Below are 20,861 nucleotides of genomic sequence, written 5' to 3' on the forward strand. Positions count from 1 at the left end.
ATGTCCTGCTAAGTAGTGCGTATTATCCTCACCAAGTTGGCATTGTCCTTGCAGTAGATGCTACAATATGAGCTCATCTGTCAATGTTCCCTCCAAATTGTTGGAAACCTTTATTTATTCATTTATGAATCAAAACTTGTGTATTTACCAGATGAAAACAGTGTTTGTCAAGGAACACTAGATACTTTGAAATGACTAAAATAAGAGCAAGAAAAATTTGGGTCCAAAGGACTAAAATGAAAAGGCTTGCCAAAAGAGAGCCAGCCCACTTTGTCCTCATTACTCCGTCTCAGTCCCCAACTTTCCGACAAATCATCCTCACGGATTGGATGTCAAAATATTTTGCTGTCACAGCCTCCCCTCTTATATGTCAAGTCTTGTGTTTTTAGGAACTCTTGGAGGAAGGATGGCAAAAGTGACACTTTTTGACGTGGAAAACATTAGATCACAGGTGTCAAACCGATTCCAGAAAGGGCCTAGTGGGTGCAGGTTTGCTTTCCAACCAATGAAGAGGACACCTTTTCACCAATTAGATCTTTTACATGTCTAATCAGTTAAACTTTGTCAGGTGCTGCTTGTTTCAGCAGGAAGTTCATTGGTTAAACTCTCTGCCCGTTATCGGTTGGAACAAAATCCAGCACCCACTAGGCCTTTTCTGGAATCGGTTTGACACCTGTGCATTAGATGGAAAGAAAGATAAAGTCTCACGGCCGACGGCTGCAAATCTTCTCCTTTCAGCTTCCAGTGTCCGCGGACGTCCTCCTCGGAAAGCTCCAGCTCGAACTTGGCCGTTTCCGTCTCGGTGACCTCCACGCTGTACAGGGGGCGCACCACCTTGACGTCGCGATCTGCAGGTCGAACGCGCCTTAGACATCTTGAAACAACTTGGCTGCATCCCGGTAATTTGTCATCAATTTCGCCATTTCTTTTTTAGATGGCACGTTTCATTAGCAAACTGCACTATTTTTTTTTCTTTTTTTTTTTTTTGGCACCATGATACCTTCACCGAGGGCGGGCGGAAACATACCTTCGATTTTGAGATCGGCCGCGGTTTGGTCGGAGCCGCAGTCGCAGGCGTATTCTCCGGCGTCGCTCTTCTCGGCTTTGCGGATGATCAAAATTCGTCGGGCTCCGTCGGCGGCGACGGCCACGTTCTTGGACGGCGCCAGTTCCTGGTCTCCCTTCCACCACTTGACCTCCGCGGCCGCCTTGCTCAGTTCGCACACCAGCCGCACTTCGTCCTTCTCCACCGCCGTGAAGTTCCGCAGCTTCCTGGTGAAGTACACGTCGCCCTCTAGGGGGGGAAAGGCGTTTGGTTGAGATGGATACGGGCGAGGACGCCGGACCCTTAACCCCGCCGGCTGGTCGTCGTTCGCAAATTCATCCGTGTGGAACAATTTGCTGCTTTTCGAGCATCGATGACGACTTCGATCAGTAGGGGTCGACCGACGTTTGTTCATTGGCCTCTCCCGTTCAAAATGACTTCTAGCGTCGTCAGTGGCACTGAGAAAATGGACATTGGTGACCAGTCCTCCCGGTTGAAATGAATTGTGCGTAAATAGCATACAAAGAGTTCAATTCTATGAAAAAAGAATGGACTTATGTGTTTGACTTAGGGCCGTAAGCAGTGCTTTTCTGTTTTTCTTTATTTTCATTCCTTTAGTTTTTGTTATTCGTTTCAACATTGAATTTGTTTAGCAACGTGTACATAGAAGTATATCATATACAATCATGATTAATAATACAATGCACAAGTATATTTTTAATGACCAAAAATAGTCATTTGTCCTATAACAGTCTTAAGTGTCAACTTTTGAATAGCTGTTCATTTTAGTGACGGGTAGGCAAGGTTTTTTTATGACCTGAAATCCCGTCCCCTCCGTCAAGAAAAAAAAGCACCTCTCTTGCAGAGAAAAAAAACTTCACCCGCACTCACCAGAGCGAAGAAGCGCCTTTGCAATGGCGTTCATAACAACACCGGCCATTTTGAAAACAATGCTCGAAATGGGAAAAGACCTGCTTTTCTAAAATGGGTCGGCGCGGTACTTTTGTCATTTCGACACGTGGCGCAAAGTCCTCGTGATCGTGTAAAGAACGTTCCGGCCGTTTGGAGCGGCAGGCACCGGTAAGCCTCGACCGCCGGCACGGCACGGCACGGCTCGGCTCGTCCTCCGTTCGACCGGATGAGAAAGGGCTTCGCTCGACCAAAGGAGGAAAAGAACGGCGAGGGACGGAAGGAAAAAGAGAAAAGAAGAAGCCGGGGCAAAAGAAAACGAGCCCCGAAAGCAGTACTGACCGATGACGGTGAGCATGGCGCTGACGCTCTTGTCGGCGGCCTCCGCTTTGATCCTGGCCGTGTCGTCGAGGGCGACCTCCTTCAGAGCCAAGGTGTGGAGCGTCCCCTCGTCCGTCATGTGGACGGCCTTGCCGGGGTGAAGCCGCACCTCGTTTTTGTACCAAACCACGGGGATGTTCTGGTGGGAGAGCTCCACGCTGAACTCTGCCGTTTCGCGCTCCTTCACCGTCACGTCCTTGATGGCCTTAATGAACTCCAGCCGGATTCCTGCCGCCGAGAGACGTTCGGGAATTTCACCTACCGCTGGAAAAAGGAGCGGGTACGCCGGCCGGCCGGCCTACGGCCTTTCCCCGCACTCACCTCGGATGACCAGCTTGGCGGCCGTCCTCTTGTCTTCGGCCTCGAAGGCGTACTGGGCCTCGTCTTCGAAGGCGGCCGAGCGGATCAGCAGCGCGTAGGTGCCGCCGTCCCGCGCGGTCCGGTACTTGTCGTCGTCGCACGGCAGCTCCAGCGAGCCCTTCAGCCAGCGGAAAGACTTGGGCTCTCGCGACACTTCCAGCTCGAACTTGGCCTCGTCCTTCTCGTACACGTGCACGTCGCTTAGCGGAGTCAGGAAGCTGAGCGGAAGCTCTGAGGCACCGGGAAAAGAAAAAAACGTGAAGCAACCGAGGACGTTTCACCTACCGACTCAAAAATAGTTGTTCGCTCGTGCCCGGCTTCCTCATCGTTTGTCCGACGTTTTCTTGACGGTAGCTTTGCACCTCATACGCGTGTCACGTCTATAAGACCGTATGTAGTCAATGGCATTTCTTCCCGGCCAAAATCGCTTGACCCGGCGACACCGTCGGAACACAAAAACGACCCGAATTCTCGCGCCACGCTTTTTCTTTGCCGCTCGCCGTAATTCGCGGGGAAATTTTAAAACACTGTCTGTCCTGCAGTTTTTGTCTAAATGACATTATTTATCTTCCGAAATTTCAGGACGGCAAGGGGCACACAGGTTGGATACAAATTTTGCCTAAAACGCATAGATCGGCCAAGATTTGCCAAAAACAAACCTATTCATCTCTCATGGCCAAAATTTCCCTTTGCTCACCGATGGCGAAATTCGCCCGCCCGCCGTTCATTTCATTGGCATAAAAACTTGCTCCTACTGATTTCCAATCCAAGTGACTCAGAAACGCCCCCAAATCAAGAGGAAGGGATCCAATTTGAATAGGCCTCAAAATCAACAGAAAGTGACCCGATATACCAAGCATCTCAGCCAGGCCGGGCTACCATCGCAATTTGTCAGAAATGGTATTTTTTGGTCTGACTTTGTTTGATTTTGGTGTGCGATTGTTCAACGGAGCGGCCCAAATTGAGTTGGGAAGCCAAGATTTTCACGCACGGCGAAACGGTTTCAACGGCAAAGAAAAGTCTGGTCGCCTTTTTGAAGAGAGCCGCGTAAAATAGTCCATTCACCTTTGACCTTGAGATTTGCGGCAGATTTGGCCTCGCCGGCGGCGTAGGACACCTCGCCGCTCATGGCCACTTTACAGTTGTAGAGGATCAGCGTGTGTTTGCCTCCCTCTTGGATGATGTCCACATCCTGCCGTTTGAAAAAGGCGCCACTCAATACAAGAGGCCGAGACGGCAAGAGGAGCGGACGCGAAGAGTCGGGCGGGCGGCTCACGGGGGAGGCGGTCAAGACTTGTCCGTTCAGCGTCCAGAAGCCGTCGACGTCGTCCTCGGAGATCTCCGCATCGAAACGGGCCGTTTCTCCGCCAAAGAGCTCCACGCCGTAAATGGCTCGAAGCAGCTTGATTTGGCGAGCTGGCAGGGGAGGCTCGGGGTGAAGACAAAGAGGACGGCCGCGCTAGCCGCGCCGCGCCACAGCACTTTGCTTTTACCTTCCACGGTGAGCTGAGCTTCCGTCTTGTCGGTTCCGCAGTCGCAGGTATACTTCCCTCCGCTGCTCTTCTCTACCTTGCTCAAGATCAAAGATCTCCGAGTGGCCTCGGATTTAACGAGCACCGTCTTGGAAGCGATCAACTCCTTCTCTTGATGATACCAGACCACGGGGACGTCTTTGTTGAGCTCGCAGTCCAGCGAGACCCGCTCTTTCTCGGTGGCCCCGCAGTCTTGGAGTTTCACCACAAATACGGCATCGCCCTCTGGAACAAGAGCGTGGTCACGGACGGAGAAACTGCCCTGCTCCGCCCTGCCCTGCTGGCAGCACCGCCGCCGTCGCCCGTCCAAGAGAACGCAAGTCGAAAGCGGAGAAAGAAGATTACCTATGACCGTCAGCTTGGCCACCGAGCTGATTCCTTTGGCCTCCGCCTTAATTTGGCAGGTATCGTCCAGCGTCAGCATCTTCATTTCCAGAAGGTGCTTCTTTCCGTCGACGTGGGCGACCACCGTTCGACTCACGTGGAGCTTGACCTCATTTCGGTACCAGACCACCGGCACGTCCTCGTGAGTCAGCTCCAGCTCGAAGCGAGCCGTTTTGCCTTCCTTGACCGTCTGGTCTTCCAGACGCCTGACCACTTTAAGCCTCAGGCCTGGAATAGAGCGGCGGCCGCCAGCGCGCCCGTTAAAGAGGAGCCCGCCCTGCCTGCCTGCCTGAAGCCGGCCCGCGAGACCGCCCGCATTTGGGCGCAAACACCGGACTTACCTTCCACCGAGAGACGAGCCGCCGATTTCAGATCGGAAACCTCCACGGCGTACTCGGATTCGTCGTCGAACTCGCAGCCGTTAATGATCAGCATGTGTTTGTTTCCGTCGCGGATGATTTCGAATTTGGGGCCCGGGGTGACGATTTCCGTCCCCCTAAACCACATGACTTTGGACACCTCCTTGGTGAGGGTACATTCAAACTTGGCTTGTTTCTTTTCGGGCACCGAAACATCCTTCAGAGGTTCCGCAAAGCCCAGTGGGATTTCTGCAAACCGCCAGATGGTTTAGTCACAATCTTTCTACGTCAAAGCTCTCTTTGGGTCCGGCAGAGACGTCGCCTCACGCAATACGGAAAGAACGGCAGCGGCCGCCCTTTGCGTAGCGTTTGAAGGCGAGTGCTTTGTAAGGCTCGAAAATCCCTATCGTTGATATCCCTGCGTCGGGAACCGAGCGTTCCCATCGCAGCTACTCCTTCTAAACCCCTACCCCCAAGAGCAATTTCCTCTGGTCCCGCAGGAGCCGTCAGAAACGTCAGCACGCTCACAAACAAGCCACGGTTTGGACGCCGGCCCTACCTACCTTTGACCGTCAGCACCGCGCTGGTGATGGCATTTAAGGCCTGGTAGGACACTTCGCCCGCCTGGTCCAGCTGGACGTTCTTCAAGGTCAGGAAACGTTTATTGCCATCGGCTCTGATGTCACATGTCTGAAAAATACCGTATACAAGGCTTACAATAATGATGATCTCGCAATTATGGACGATTGGTTCAATTGGAAATCAATGTACTTTAATTCAGGGGAAAGCAAGTATTTTTTGCACTCGCACGGATAATCTTTCAAAACATTTTGTCTTCCTCCCAGATGTGGAGAATATTATTGATGGGAGCTTTGCATGAAAGCGACCATCAATACTATTATTCTTTTTTTTCTCCCAATGGCGTTTCTTCGGCGTGTCGGCCAGCCAAAACCGTTTGATCCATCGACACCGTTCGGACACCAAAAAGACCGGAATTATGGTGCGACGCGGGCTCTTTTCAGTTTGACACCCCTAAAATGACCGTTGGCCCAAAAAGTCTGCTTTTTGGATCGAAAGGTGACATTTGAAAAAGCTACATTCCCTACAGTTTTGGTCCAAATCGTTATCATTTGTCTTGCGCCAAAAATGTACAGTTCCGACAAAATTTGCCCATTCATTTCCAGTGGAGAAAATTTCTCGTTCAAGTAACCAGAGATCAAAGGGAAACACCTTGAAATGCCCCAAAAATCAACAGGAAGTGACCCCAAAATGCCCCCATATCAACGGGAAGGGACCCTGGGGAAAGGGTTACGAATAGTGACCCAACATTTACAGGAAGTGACACCGCAATGTCTCAAAATCAATTGGAAGTGACCCGATACCAACCACCACCAAAAAAACAACGATCACATCCCTCCAGAAATTGCATATTCTAGTATTCTGAGATAGTGTGCCATCTTTGAACTTATTCTCAATTGCAATACAGTGGTTCCTCTACATAAATTGGTTCTAGGACCTTGTTTGTAAGTGAAAATGGTCACATGTCAAGCAGGATTTCCCCATAAGAATACACGATAATTCCATGAATTGATTCCACAGCCCGAAAAGCCACACTAATTCCTTAAGAAATACTGCTGGTACTATTACAAATGGCAAATACACATAGAAAAACAAATAAATTACAAATAAAAATTGGAATGATATTCCTGTAAATACGTAACAAATTGGGTTCTAATGTGGGTGGTTTTTTTTGTTTTTTTTTGCTGTACCTGAACGCACCGCGTGGCTGATGTGACAGTGAGATAGAGAGTGCGCTTGTGTTTTACTTTCTCTTTTGCTGGCGTCAGCCGCAGCGGAGAGTAGGCGGGCGTGTTGTGTTGCACAAGTTGATAGAGTAAATGATTAGAAAGCTGACGAAGCTGGCCATTACTTTGGCGATGTCACCGCACCTTGGCGAACGGATTCTACGGCCGTATTGTCGAGCCAGTTTTCATTTCCATTTCAATGATAAGTGTCACCTTTTTCACCACCTGCACTAACCTGGCAACCCCTGTTTTCTTTCACAAGGAAAAGCGCCGCACGTCCGTCTTCCGGCAAAACAAAGAAACTGCGGCGCCGTCATAAATCATTGTATTTCGAGCACGTCGTCAGATGTGGAAACAAACGGCGAGTGGAATTTGACGTCGGATGTCGAAAAGATCGCGCGACGAAGCGATCGTATGTGGAGGTACTCGGTTAAGGCGCGCAACTTACCGGCGACCTGCTCAGCACTTGTCCCTGGAGTTTCCACTCTCCGACGACGTCGTCCTCGGAGATTTCCGTGTCGAAGTTGGCTTCCTCCTTTTCGACCACCTCGATGCTGGCCAGAGGTTTCAGGATCTCCGCCTCGCGCTCTGGACCGAGACGCGGAAGAAAGGCGTGAGCGCGCTCTCCCGCCGACAGGCCTGGGCTAAACCGCGTCTCGGCTAGGGGACGACGGCTACGCACCTCCCAGAGTCAGCTGGGCCACGTATTTACGGTCCTCCACCGCAAAGGTATATTCCGACACGTCTTCGGGCTGACAGTTGTTGATGGTGAGCAGCATGCTGACGCCGTCTTTGCTGATCTCCACTTTGTCGGAGGGCGTCAGCTCCGTCTCGCCCTTCAGCCACTTCCAGTTGGGCGTGTCCTTGAAAAGTTGACAGCGGAAGGTGGCGCTGGATCTGGGCTTGACGTGCTGGTCCCTCAGCGGCTTCACCAGCCAGTCTTTGATCACCTCTGCAAACAAAGGCAGAGCGGATGTCGGCCCGCTGACCAGTGTCTAGCGCCCGCCCGGCGCGTTCCTCACTCACCCGTGACTTTGACGTTGGTGACGGTCTTGATGCCGTCGGGCGCGTCCACCTCGCAGGAGTAGGTGCCGCTGTCTTCTTCGACGGCATTCTGTATGGTGACGGCATGCTGCAGGCCGATGATATTGATGGCCAACTTTCCGGCCTTTTTCTTCAACTTGACGCCGTCCCGTTTCCAAATGACGTCCCTCTCCTTGTTGAGCTCGCACGTCAGGTACATGGGCTGACCCTTGCTACACGACATCTCCGGTTCCAACTCGCTGATCCACTTGACGGGCAGCTCTGGGAAAGAACGGACGGCGTCTCACATTTAGCGCGCAGCGTTGAGCCCATTTGTAGTAAGGAGTAGAGAAAACTCCCGAATGGCGACAATTGAAGCTCTTCCCCACCATCGGATCGTCAAAGCTTCTTTTCTTACCTTCCACGATAAGTTTGGCGGTGCAGGTGATTTCCTTGCCGGCGTTCCTGGCGACGCAGGTGTACTCGCCGGTGTCCGACAACTGCACGTCTTTGACCATCATCTTGCGATCTTTGCCGTCGGACGTCAACTTGTACTTGGGACCCTCGCGCAGGTTGCCCCCGTCCTTCATCCACGTGGTGATGGCGGTGGACGGCGACACCTGGCACTCGAAGACCGCCGAGGAGCCGATGGATTCGGCCTCCTGGAGCACGATGTCCTCCAGCTTCTTAATGAACTTGAGCGGGACGGCTTTGAGCTTGAATCCTCCGAAAGGTTCCTCCGGAGGCGAGGGGCCTTTTCCGCCGGGCCTCAGGCCCCGACCTCGGCCGCCGTCCCCGGGAGAGGGCGTCAGTCTCACTGCCGAAACAAAAGGGCTTCCGTTAGACGGGCGGTGGAGGATCGACGGCCGTCAAATCCCTCCCGAGCGGCGAGAGTCCCTCTGAACCGGCCCTTTTCGTTTGAGTCTTCTGGATGAAAATACTTATTCGTCTTAGTCACATTTTGGTTTCAGTCCGATTTTGGTCTCGTCAACTAAACTCGCGCAATTTTCGTCTCATTTTAGTCACCGATGACTTGTTTTCGGCTGAAACTTTTCGCAGGTCTTAGTTTCTGACCGGCGAGTGCCCCGGCTGCCATTGTTCAGGAATCGTCATGGTTTCCGGCAGATTGTGGCGCTTGTGAGATTCACCGCAGATTTAGCTTCCATTATGTAAGCGAGCAGGTCAAGCTCACTTTTCCCACACGCAAATAGTGTAGCAACGCAACGCTCTCAATGGTGCGTTCGCAGTAGCGACGCTCCTGTTTTTGGCACCGTGATCGTAAATAGTTGTCGAATGCATGACATGGATGAGTGGCTTGTTATTCAGGGGGGCCTGACTTGTGTGCTTGCTTAAGGGAGGCCGCTGTGAATTCTCGCAAGCGCCGCAATATGACAAAAACCACGTGGCATTTTCGTCTCGTCAGACAAAAACTGAAACTCGTCTCGTTATACTTTAGTCTCCCAAGACACATTTTTAGCAATAATGATACGTGCCTTTCGGGGCCACTGTCCAAGACAAAAACATTAGGATTTGAAAATGATAGTTTTCGTCATGGAAAAACTTCTTGTTATCGTCATCGCTGCCAAAAACTAAAATGCCTTGAAGGAAAAAAAAAAAAATCCTAAAACAACAAAGGATTCCTACCGCCAAATCCTCGTCCTCTTCCTTTGGGAGCTTCCTCTGCCGGTTTGCCATCTGGGCAAGTGATAGAAAGAAAAAAAATGCCGTCACATTCTTTGATTGGACGGCAACAATAACATTTTCGAGATCAATCACGCAAGACTAAAGCTTTTAGTGCGGAAGACAAAAGTGATGAAGATGATGAAGGGATTCCAGGAATTTGGAGAGTATGCGATGAGGATTAGCTGGGTCATCTCAGAAAGTGTGAGGGTGCGAGGAAAGAAGGTGCTGGTAAAGTAGGGGTCGTCGGAAGGGGATGTTGGTAAGAAGGGTGCGGGTCAGGGTTCCATCTCCGGTGTTAAGAATTTCCTGGATGCTAGCTCACCTTGTTGGCCGTCATCGGGAGGGCCCGGAGTTTCCCGCGCCTCGTCCGTCCCTCGAGCCGGCCACTCCTCCGAGGGGACCGGCTCCCAGGTCCAGATCTCCTCGTCGGAGGCGACCCGGTCCTCTGCCGGCAACTCCGGCACCTGCTCTTCCTCTAGCCGCGTGGGAACTTTTCTCACCTGCACGGCTCTCGGAGAGACCTCCTTAACGAGGGGCAAGCCGCCATCCTCTCGGGAGGCCGAGGCGCTTTTCCCAAGCCTTTCTTTTGCTACCGGCTCAGGAGACTCGGGTTTCGAGCTCTCTGTCCGTTTCAAGTTTTTGAGCGAGGCACGCTCACCTTCAGCCTTTTCCGAAACGCCACACTTAACGCCGTCCGTTTGTTTGCGTGAGACGTTGTCGTTGTCTTTCTCGGCCACGCCATCGGGATCCTCCACCTCTTCGTGTTGGCCTTTTTGCATATCTTTCGAGGTTTTGGCCCTAGCGCTGCGATTCTGCTTTTTCTCCAAAATGTTTTGTTCTGCTTCCACTTCAGGCTCGGGCTCGACCCGCTCCTCGTCTATGTCTGCCGCAGCAGAAAGCGGATGTGCGGGAGTAGCGCCTTCGAACTTTGTGGCCTTTTTATCACGGCTGGACGGATGGGTCTTGAGGGGCCCGCCTCTTGTACAAGTCTTTTCTTTGAGATGTCCGGCTTTCTCCTCTCCAAACTCTTGCACTCGGACGGTCTGCGGCTCTTCTTTCGTTTTTGACTTTAAAGACACGTCGGGCTCGGGACGCTCCAATTTGGATCGCACGTCCAGTACCTCTACAGCGATGGTGCTGCTTTTTGACATCCCTCGATACGGCCCGGCATCTGGTTGGATTGTCCTAACATTTAACGGTTGTTCCCCAGCTTTAACAGCTTCAGCTTTATGAGGAGCCACATCTTTCGGCATGCGGGAAACTTCTTCTAGTCTGACCACTGCGGTAGCTTCATATTCCATCTGCTTGGCGAGCACATTTTTCATATCCGCGCTTAGCAGATTTTTCTCTTGCGGTTTCTCCATTTCGCGAACAACCGCAATCTCTTCAAGTTGACTTGTTTCCGCTCCCGTTGTGAAGACGCGTTTGGTCCTTTCTACCGTTATTATCTCCCGCTCCTCTCCGTCGCCAAGTTCTTGAACGTCGAGTTCTCGGTCGAGATGCCGGCTCGCTTCTACTTGATGAGTTTCCCATTGCTTCTCGGCCCACGTTAGTTCGACCGGAACTTTCTTCAAGCTGAGAGACTCTGCTTTTCCAGATTTTGGTGAAACTTCGCACACCGTCTTCTGTGTCGCTACTGGTTTTCTTTTTTGAACTGGACTTTGTTTCCCGAGTCCTTCGGTAAGAGGAAGACTTGTCACTTTGACAGAATCCGCTTCTGTCTGCCTGTCAACAATTTGAGTTGGACACTTGTCTGTGCTTAGCAAATTTTCCTCTCGCGGTTTTTCTTTCGTCATTTCACAAACAACTACAACCTCTTCAAGTTGACTCGTTTCCCGTCCCGCTGCGAAAACACGTTCGGTCCTTCCGATTGTCATTATCTGCCGCTCCTCTCCGTCGTGAAGCTCGTGAACGTCGAGTTCTCGGTCACAAAGTCCGCTCGCTCGAGCCTGATGAGTTTTTACTGGTTTCTCGGGCCGCGTAGGTTTGATCGGACCTTTCTTCGAGCTGAGGGCCTCGCCTTCTTCGATTTTTGACGCAACTTTACACTCGATCTGCGTCGCTTCTGTTTTTGTTTTTTGAAGCAGACTCTTTCCTTCGCTAGGAAGGAGACCTGTCACTTCAACCATCTGCTCATCTGGCATTTGAGTTTGACATTTGTCTGTTCTTAGCAAATTTGTCTCTTGCGGTTTTTCTTTCTCCATTTTATGAACAACTGCGATCTTTTCAAGTTGACTCGTTTCCTCTTCCGCTGCAAAGACGTGTTCGGTCCTTCCCATTGTGATTATCTCGCGCTCCTCTCTGTAACGAAGCTCGTGAACATCGATTTCTCCATCAAGATGCCTGCTCGCTTCTACCTTCCGAGTTTTTACTTGCTTCACGCCCAACGCGGGTTCGACTGGCACTTTCTTCAAGCTGACGAGCCCAGCGTCTTTGGTTTTTGAAGAAACTTCACGCCTTATCTCCTGTGTCGCGACTGCTTTTGTTTTTTGATGCAGACTCTGTTTCTTAAGTCCTTTAGTAAGTGGAAGACCTGTCACTTGGACAGAATCCGCTTCTATTAGCTCGTCTGGCATTTGACACTTGTCTGTGCTGAGCAAATTTTCCTCTTGCGGTTTTTCTTTCTCCATTTCACAAACAACTACAACCTCTTCATTATGACTTGTTTCCTCTCCCGCTGTGAAGACACCTTCGGTCCTTATTATTTCCCGCTCCTCTCTGTCGCGAAGCGCGTGAACGTCCAGTTCTCGGTCAAGAGGCCTGCTCACTTCTGCATGATGAGTTTCTACTTGCTTCCCGGCCAACGCAGGTTCCGCAGTAACTTTCTTCAAGCTGACAACCTCAGATTTTGCTGAAACTTCACGCTTTGTCTTCTGTGTCGCTACTGTTTTTGGTTTTTGAAGTTTCCAAAATCCTTCAGTAAGAGGAAACCCTGTACAGTCAACAATATGCTTATCTGGCATTTGACTTTGACACTTTTCTGTGCTGAGCAAATTGGTCTCTTGCGGTGTCTCTTTCTCCATTTTATGAACAACTGTGAGCTCTTCAAGTTGACCTGTTTCCTCTCCTGCAGCGAAGACGCATTCGCTCTTTCCTATTGTTGTTATCTCCCACGCCTCTCCGTCGCTAGGCGCACGAACGTCGAGCGTTCGGTCAAGATGCCCGCTTACTTCTGCCCGATGAGTTTCTACCGGCTGCTCGGGCGGTGCGGGTTTGAGTGGAATTTTCTTCAAGCTGACGACTTTGCCTTCTTCGGTTTTTGACGCAACTTTACACTTGATCTGTGTCGCTTCTGTTTTTGGTTCTTGACAAGGACTCTGTGTCCTAAGTGCTGCAGTAGGAGGAAGACCTGTCACTTCAACAATCTGCTCATCTGATATTTGAGTTGGACACTTGTCTGCGCTTAGCAAAATTGCCTCTTGTGGTTTTTCTTTCTCTATTTTAGGAACAGGTGCAACCTCTTCAAGTTGACTTGTTTCCTCTCCTGTAGTGAAGACGCCTTCTTTCCTTCTGATTGTTACTATCTCCCGAAGGTCGTGAACGTTTATTTCTTGGTCCAGATGTCTGCTCACTCGGGCCTGATGAGTTTCTACCGGTTTCTGGGCAGGCGCAGGTTCGACTGGAGCTTTTGTCAAGCCGACAACCCAGACTTCGGTTTCCTTCTCTTTAGTTTTGGATGGAATATTTGGCTTCATCTTCTGTGATTTTTTCTGTCGAAGTGGGCTCGCATCTTTTTGTACAGCTGGCGCTGTGTTTGTGGCAGCAGATAGTTTGATGCGTCACAAACAGATAGACACTATGTGACCGGCAATTCACACAGTAATATTTCATTGCGAGAAAGAAATGGTCAGTATACCTTTAGTTGGTCCAGGAGCCTTTACTGGTTCCTTGTCTGCAAGAATTTGAACGACATCGATATCAGTAAATCAGATTAATAAACAGCAAATTTGGAGAATGCTTTTTGCGACCGAGACTGGCGGTCAGGGTTCATTGTATCATCGCGCCATAATGCTGCCGCTAAAAATGTTACCTTCAGGTGGAGAGTCGCGCTTGAGAGCAGGAGATTCTTTAGCCTGCGGTTTGGCTGGCGGAGATGATTTCTCCTCTGCCGGAGCAATGTCGACAACGAGACGGTCAAACGTACGTTAAGACGTCGCCCAACCGCGAGCCGTGTTTCAATGGAAACGTGAACAAAGAAATGACAGAATTTGGACGGCGGGCGGACAGTGGGCGACGCTACCTGGGCAGGGAATGACCTCGGCGGCGGCGGCAGCGGCAGCGGAGACTTTGCCCTCCTCTGAAGGAGACACTTCGAGGAAGAACACAACAACAGTCACATACAGCAGAAAGTCATGGTTACGTACGTGTCAGTTGAAAGAAGAAAATGAAGCATTCTGCTGATCCGAACAAGACCCAACTCCTCAAAGGGGAAGACAAAAGAGGTCGGCAGCGGTACCTGCGGGAAGAGTCGCTTCGTCCCGCGAGGCTTTCGACGTTACCTTCTCTATAGGAGAGGCTGAGGAAAATAGCCAGAAATGAGATGCCGCCGGACGGCACAGTTAAAAACAAAACACTCAGGAGGGGATAGGCAAAAACACACGGCGCGAAATGTTACCTGACGGCGGCGGAGAGACCTTCCCTACGGGAGCAAGAAGCGAAGACGCGGCGGCCGCAGATGCTTTCACCTCCACAGGAGACGCTTGAGGAAGAAGAAATGACGGGATCACGGCCATGAAAACAAAACCAGCCCGCTCCCGACGTGACTAGAGTGCAAAGTTATGCTACATTCGACGGGAAAATGAAAAGATGACAGTGGCCTTTAGTACGTGCACGTAAAAAAGAAGACGGAGACGCAGACGGGAGATTAGATGGGTACGGGTCCACAGCTCGAGCAATATACCTTCATCGGGCTTGCCGTCATCCCTCTCTGTCGAAGGTTGACGTTTCACTCGGTCAGGAAAATGCACTTCGCCGCAGAAAAAAGAAAAAAGCCTCGGTTTAACAACGCCTTCTACGGGAGGCTCGTCGGTCGACGCGGCTCCGTTGAGCGGAGAGTCTTCTGTCGCCAACGGGACCGTTTCTCTGAGAGGAGTGGATTTTTCGACTTCCCGGTCAAACACGTCCGGCAGATAGTTCATTTCTGTGGGAGTTACTCTCTTCTTTTCCGCGCCTGACAATTTGCTCACTTTCCAATGTTCTTTATCCACAGCATGAACTAGTGCCATTTCTTCAAGTGGACCTGCGGCGGAGACGCGTTCATTCCTTGCGCTTGCTTTTAACTCCCGATCCTCTCCGGGTTGCGGGTCAAGGAGCTCGCTCGCCGCCGCCTGACGCCTTTCGGCCGTTTTCTCTGCCGGCGCGGATTTGAGCGGAGATTCCGTTGAACAGACAACCTCGGCTTCCGCTTTCATCTCTTTGGTTTTTGCGCAAACTTGGCGCCCGGCCTTCCGCATAACTGTGCTTTTCCTTTCCCGGAGCGGACTCTGTAACTTTGCCGCTTCTTCGCACGGAGGAAATACTTTGGTTTCCACGCGATCGGCTCGCAGACTCGCGTCTCTTAAATCTTTGCGTAACGACAATAGCGTTTCGACGTCAGTCCGACCGCGCGAGCGCTCTATAGATGAGGCGAGAATGGTCTTCGGTGGAATTGATCCGTCTGTGTCTGGGACGTGAGCAAAGGTGTCTTTCTGCTCAAAAGGTTTGTCTGTTAGCTGGTTTTGGTGGAAGGGCAGAGTCTGGCGGCCAGCGAGAATATCCTCCTTTGCCCCGGTCTCGTCGACTCGCTCCCTATTTCCTCCTCGAGGCGCTTCTTCAGCTCTGCGCCGAGCTGGACGGTGTCCCGGGCAAGAGGGAAGATTTGCACCATTGAGCGGTGACAAAGAACAAGTCACAAAGACAAAAGCAGACATTTAACCGTCTGCCGTCAAACTCTACGCGACACAAAGAAATATCGTAACAAGCCAGATTACGCCACGCAAGCGGGGCTACCTTGTTGCGGAGACGTCTGCTTTGCCGGGGCCGGAATTAGGTCATCACTTTTCGCTACGTGTGGAGATCTTTCTTCGGTGGTGGGAGCTTCTGAGATCTTTGGCATTTCACCAATCTTTTCCACTTCCATGGGAATTGTTGTTGTTTCTGGTTCTTCTTTGAATTCTTCAAGATTAAAAGAGACAATGAGGCAAATTAATGAAAGACTACTAGGAAAAAACAGGACTGTTAGACTAACACCAATGCTAAACCGTGCAATGAGAGTGGCAAATAAAAGACTTTTTGAAGCAAAATCTCTTCTCGTGGCAAATAAAAGACTTTTTGAAGCAAAATCTCTAAGATGATTTCAAGACTTTATAGATGACTTAGGAATGGTTACCTTCAGTATCCCAAGTTTCCAATTGCGAAGGCGCCGCAGCAAGCGGCTTTTCGGCATCTTGAAAATAACGGCACTCATTTGACTCATTTTTCGGGAGCAAGAAATATGTTGCGAGAGGACAAATGGGACGTGAAGGTGTCAGAAACATTACAGATACCTTGTAGCTGAGCGGGAGCTTGAGATTCAGGGGCCTCCTCAGCTCGCCTGCCAACTTTGGGAACTTGAAAGATGAAGAAAATTGTCAATGTTGTCTTGTAATGTGTCTTTTCTGTATATACTATATTATTGTTAGAATCTACTGACTTATACAGAGTATCCAACACAGCTTTGAATGTTTTTAGCCTCTGTTACCTCAACTCAGTGAGTCAAAATTGGTGCATTCAAAGAAAGAAATATACATCATGAAACAAGATGATTCACTTGGCCAAGCACCGTCCGACGAAGCGGACCAAAGACAATGGACTGAAGCAACAGGGCGAAAGGGAAATCTCTTACGCTGTACGCTCTTACCGGAGACGTGGAGCTTGGCATTGGAGATGTGAGGACCGCAGACCAGCCGGTAGTCGCCTCCATCTCCGCCCTGGCACTGGCGTACAGTCAGGCTGTGGCGTTCGCCGCTGCTGCTGATGCCGTATTTGTGGCCGTCCTCCAATTTGTGGGTTCCTTTGTACCAGGTTAGCGTGATCTCCGGGTAGTTGATCCGGATCCGGCACTCAAAAGTAGCGTTCTCGTCCTCCGCCGCCGTCTGATCACTGATGTCCTCCATGACGGTGACGGGCTGTCGGTGGGGAACCAATTTTTTGATCAGAAGATCCTTCCAAATCCTCAGTTTTGCTTGCATTTTTTGTTTACTAAAAAGAACTTCGCTAAGCGTTAGGAACGGGCTCCGTGCCGTCATGTAGAGAAGTGCTATCGCTCGATGGGTAACGCCGGGCTCTTACCTCGGTGTCCACGCGTCCCTCCAGCAGCTGGATGATGCGGGCCATATCTTCTTCTTCGACCCGGTCGCGATGTTGGCTGCCACGTGACGCCTCCTGCGGCAAAACAATGACATGACGCGCACGTACAACGAGAAGAATAGTCTGTTCCGGAGCGCGAGGCGGAAGGGGGGACCTTGACAGGAAGTTACTGACCGGACTTTGAGCCTCCGTTTCCTTCTCCCGCCTGAGGACCTCTATCGCCTGAAGGATGGCTCGGTAGTCGTGGATTCGGTGCTCCCGCAAAACTTTCTCGTAGTCTTCGGGTTCTTGGCCTCGGAGCAATTCCACAATGTTTGTCTCTTGTTCTTTTTTGGGAGACTTTTGCTTAGAAGGGGTCCTGGCAAAAACAGCGGCAAAGCCCAAAGTGACGTCCCTGCCACGCTGTCGAAAAAGCTGTATTTGTAAGGGTTTCGGTAAGGCGACGCACGTACTTCTTGAGCTGGATCCTGACGTCTGGGGCGGTTTCCTCTTTTTTTGTGACCTCCATGTCGGCGCTGCACTCGATCTGGCCGTGCTTGTTGGAGGCCACGCAGCGGTACTGGCCCGAGTCCGACTTGGTCACCTCGCGGATCTCCAATTTGGCTTCCTGGCCCTTGTGCGCGACGGTGATGCGACCGCCGGGCGTGACCTGCCTCCACTTGCCCTTCATCCACTTGACGCTGAGGATGGGCTCGCCTCCGATCTTGGCTATGAAGGTGGCCGAGCCCTCTGCGGGAAAACCGCCAAACGCGCTTTTTCAGTGGCCCGCGCGACTCCCGCCAGTGACACAAATGACTAACGAGACAATCTACGACTGGATCTTTCTCGGTTGTTAAGGTCTACTACTTTGAATCCAAAAGTACGCTAGCCTTATATGAGGCGACGTTTGACCCCTGTTTGGACACCACCTCTGAGAATGCCACAAGTCAGAATTGTTCAAAGGGCAATATTGCAAAAACCGAGAAAAATCCAATTCCGGCCAACTATGCTTTCGGAGTGGAGAATTGTTTGCTTGTCATAAGTCATAATACTGTAAGTATTTCTCATTCTTTTTCATTATTCACAATATTGTCAGCTGAGGAGGAACAGCAGGTGGTGAGCGCGTTCAGTGGCGATAATAAAGAACAACTTACTCTCTGTGACAGAAACACTCTTGGGTTCCTCGATGAAGAAAAGATTGTCTAGACGTTTGATCGGAGCAGCGGGAGCGACGGGAATGGCCTCGGATTCTTTTTCTAGAGAAAAGAAGTGAGGTGAGTTGCGAGTATTTTGCTCCCGGCCGAACCGCAGTGCGAACGGCGCGCGGTTAGGGTGCAGGGGCCGCATCCCTCTTCATCCAAGTACCTTTGATGGTGACCTTTGCCTTGCAGAAGTCGGTTCCGGCGGAGTTGCTGGCCTTGCACAAATAATCTCCCGCCGCCATTTTGCTCACCTGACTGATTTCCAGACAAGGTGCGCCGCCGGCAAAGGTGATCTTTGTGCCGTCGCCGGACCTGAGCTCCCTCCTGTCCTTCATCCAGTTGATAATGAGCGGAGGAGAACCGCTCACTTGACATTTCAGGCTCAAATGATCGCCCTCGCTCAGCGTCACCGGCTGCATCGGCATGTCGAATTTAGGAGGCTTTGTGCTTTCTGAAAGAGGAAATAAAGCGCTACTCAACAGACTGACATTGGATATCACCGTGCTAGCTCATCTTGATCTCTTTCTAATGTTCGGATTTGCCGCTCCTTTGTAAGAGTAGCTGATTTCATCGTTTCCCCGAAGAGCTTATGTTGGTTACGCAACAGATTTTGAAGTAACCTTGCGCCCGACTACTCGACGAGGAATCCCTTCCTTCGACCGCACGGCGTATGTTCCCGGAAAACGTGGAAATCCAGTCTTTTTGAAGGATTCTGGTTCGTTTTTTTAAGTCTTGCCATTTTACAGGAACCCAAGTCCCGTCCGAGTAAAGGCAAACCACATTTTACAACAATCTGGTTTTGGCTCTGAGACGGAGTTGCCGCACTGGCCGGGGGAATGCGGCGTAAACGCACACAGTATACAGTACGTTGAATAAGAAGTCGAGGCAAACAGAATCACGAGACATCTTCGTAAAACGAGTAGCAAGACGTACCTGAAATGGTGAGGGAAAGCTGACAGGAAGCTTTTCCCACCGTGTTGGAGGCCTCGCAGGTGTACACGCCGCCATCGGATGTGGCCGCGTCCCGGACAAACAGCGAGGCGACATCGTTCTCAAAGCTGACACGGTATTTGTCCGAAGGGCCGATTTTCGTGCCGTCCTTGCGCCAGGTGATTTCGAGAGGCCGGGAGCCGGACAGCCGAGTCTCCATGGCCACCGTCTCGCCCGCGACGTCCTTCGACGACTCCGGTAGACGCTTGATGAAGGCGGGAGGAAGTGCGCGTTCTGTCACGGAAGAAGATGGCCGAGACGTGAGGCGATGCTTAAACATTCCTGTCCTCTCAAGCCAAAGAAAAAATCCATTAGATAGCAAATGCTTCATGTTGATGAACGGAGGATGAGAGCATTTGAAAAAGTCAAGCTCGTGTTAAACTAAAGCCCGACAGCTGTCAGCGTCTCAAGCATCGGAAATTTGGCAAGTGTACTTCCGGGCCGAAGGTGAAGGTCTTCCATCATGATGGAAGACTGGCCCCTTATCAGATCATACTGATAGGAAGCCCAGATAGGCTCACCATCCTTCTTCAAGGTCACTTAGGGCTCGACCCGGGAAACGTCTTGCAGTTTCTCGACAAACCGCACCGGTAGAAGCTGAGGAGCGCGCCACTTAGGTTTAGTGCGCACTTGAACATGCATCAGTGAATTGATCATTGTTTGCTTGTTGGCGCAAGTTGTTGTTGTTTAAGTTTTGCCCAAAAATTAAGCTGAAGCACAATTTAACTGGTGGCAAACCTTCTGTCATGGTCTACATCTCAAATTCTGGATATAAGTGCTGTGTTGGTTTAATGTGAGAAAGAAGGCTTCCCTCTTTACAAAGACCATCACCTCTGAAGACGAATCCGGGAGATGTCGCAAGAAAAAAAAAAAAAAGTCAAGCTACGGGTGGGGTCGGCGGAACGCAGAAGAAAGTCTTACCTTGAACCTGGACAGAGGCGGCGCAAGTCGCGCTGCTGGCTTCGTCTGCCACCATGCGCACGTAAGAGCCACGATCGTCGAGCGTAGTCTCAAAGATATTGAGAGCAACTGTCCTATCCTCATCGGATGGTTTAGAGTCAGGTGGCGCTTGGCCGGGCGGCTCGATAAAGTCGGGCTTTCCTGCAACTCGCAGCTCCACGCCGCACTCGGCCGCGCCCGCCAGATTGGACAGCCGGCACAGGTAAAGGCCCCCGTCGGCCGGTTCGGCCGAGGCGATGTCGAGACCGATCGTATTTTTGTTCCGGAAGGTTTTGAACCGCGCGGGCACGTCGGCCACGACCCGCCGGTCTTTGAACCACTGGACATTCAGCGGAGCGGAGCCCGCCACCGTGCACTCGATCCGTGCGCTTTTTCCGACATAAACGCTCTGAGGCTCGGGTTTAGTGACAAAGGCGGGAGGGAATCGTTTGTCTGTGAGAATCGAGAGATGGAGGTATTAGCGGCGCGACGGTCGTAACCGGTAGCAGACGGCCGGGTTCGTACCTGTCACGGCCAGCGTGGAGGAGCATTCGTCGCCGCCGTGTCTGTTGGACGCCTTGCAGCTGTACTCGCCGGCGTCATCTGTGCCGGCGTACAAGACCTCCAGAGAGGAACTGGTAACCCGGCTGATAATCCTAAAGCGCTCTCCCTCTTTGATGAGTCCTCCATCTTTGAACCACTTGAAGGTGACTTCGCTGGCATCCTCAGTTTCACACTCGAACCTGGCGGTGTCGCCGGTGTTTATCTCTACGGGAGTTAAGTGCCGTTTGAACACGGGCATCGCTGTTTGAAGAACTGCAAGGAAAGCAAAAGAGAGTTGACAGTCAGCGGGGCCACATTTCTCCAACCGAAAGGAACGGGGGCAGCTCGAGCCGGAGAGGGATGTGACTCTGAGGAGGAAAACCGGACCCGGTGAACGCATG

At 51.3% G+C, this 20,861-nt stretch overlaps 1 protein-coding gene across 1 annotated transcript in view; it reads right to left on the reverse strand.

Annotated features, from left to right (window-relative positions):
- ttn.1 (titin, tandem duplicate 1) overlaps positions 1 to 20,861 on the reverse strand; it is a 155,628-nt gene that overhangs the window by 94,151 nt on the left and 40,616 nt on the right. Inside the window, exons 42-75 of the mRNA XM_057851593.1 lie at positions 20,443 to 20,733; positions 19,900 to 20,370; positions 18,922 to 19,212; positions 18,152 to 18,439; positions 17,941 to 18,042; positions 17,260 to 17,536; positions 16,982 to 17,165; positions 16,790 to 16,882; positions 16,359 to 16,626; positions 16,006 to 16,068; positions 15,849 to 15,905; positions 15,470 to 15,634; positions 14,382 to 15,308; positions 14,097 to 14,180; positions 13,938 to 13,997; positions 13,722 to 13,790; positions 13,512 to 13,586; positions 13,338 to 13,373; positions 9,804 to 13,229; positions 9,443 to 9,493; positions 8,217 to 8,615; positions 7,802 to 8,080; positions 7,458 to 7,727; positions 7,224 to 7,363; positions 5,534 to 5,660; positions 4,953 to 5,219; positions 4,573 to 4,839; positions 4,189 to 4,452; positions 3,972 to 4,111; positions 3,761 to 3,887; positions 2,657 to 2,926; positions 2,297 to 2,563; positions 1,028 to 1,294; positions 709 to 848 (exon numbers count right to left, since the gene is read on the reverse strand). Coding sequence (XP_057707576.1) covers positions 709 to 848; positions 1,028 to 1,294; positions 2,297 to 2,563; positions 2,657 to 2,926; positions 3,761 to 3,887; positions 3,972 to 4,111; positions 4,189 to 4,452; positions 4,573 to 4,839; positions 4,953 to 5,219; positions 5,534 to 5,660; positions 7,224 to 7,363; positions 7,458 to 7,727; positions 7,802 to 8,080; positions 8,217 to 8,615; positions 9,443 to 9,493; positions 9,804 to 13,229; positions 13,338 to 13,373; positions 13,512 to 13,586; positions 13,722 to 13,790; positions 13,938 to 13,997; positions 14,097 to 14,180; positions 14,382 to 15,308; positions 15,470 to 15,634; positions 15,849 to 15,905; positions 16,006 to 16,068; positions 16,359 to 16,626; positions 16,790 to 16,882; positions 16,982 to 17,165; positions 17,260 to 17,536; positions 17,941 to 18,042; positions 18,152 to 18,439; positions 18,922 to 19,212; positions 19,900 to 20,370; positions 20,443 to 20,733 — 10,502 coding nt within the window. The remainder of the gene's footprint in view (positions 1 to 708; positions 849 to 1,027; positions 1,295 to 2,296; positions 2,564 to 2,656; positions 2,927 to 3,760; positions 3,888 to 3,971; positions 4,112 to 4,188; positions 4,453 to 4,572; positions 4,840 to 4,952; positions 5,220 to 5,533; positions 5,661 to 7,223; positions 7,364 to 7,457; positions 7,728 to 7,801; positions 8,081 to 8,216; positions 8,616 to 9,442; positions 9,494 to 9,803; positions 13,230 to 13,337; positions 13,374 to 13,511; positions 13,587 to 13,721; positions 13,791 to 13,937; positions 13,998 to 14,096; positions 14,181 to 14,381; positions 15,309 to 15,469; positions 15,635 to 15,848; positions 15,906 to 16,005; positions 16,069 to 16,358; positions 16,627 to 16,789; positions 16,883 to 16,981; positions 17,166 to 17,259; positions 17,537 to 17,940; positions 18,043 to 18,151; positions 18,440 to 18,921; positions 19,213 to 19,899; positions 20,371 to 20,442; positions 20,734 to 20,861) is intronic.

The sequence above is a fragment of the Corythoichthys intestinalis genome, chromosome 12 (genome assembly GCF_030265065.1).
Source record: "Corythoichthys intestinalis isolate RoL2023-P3 chromosome 12, ASM3026506v1, whole genome shotgun sequence".
In the NCBI taxonomy this organism is placed as follows: Eukaryota; Metazoa; Chordata; class Actinopteri; order Syngnathiformes; family Syngnathidae; genus Corythoichthys; species Corythoichthys intestinalis.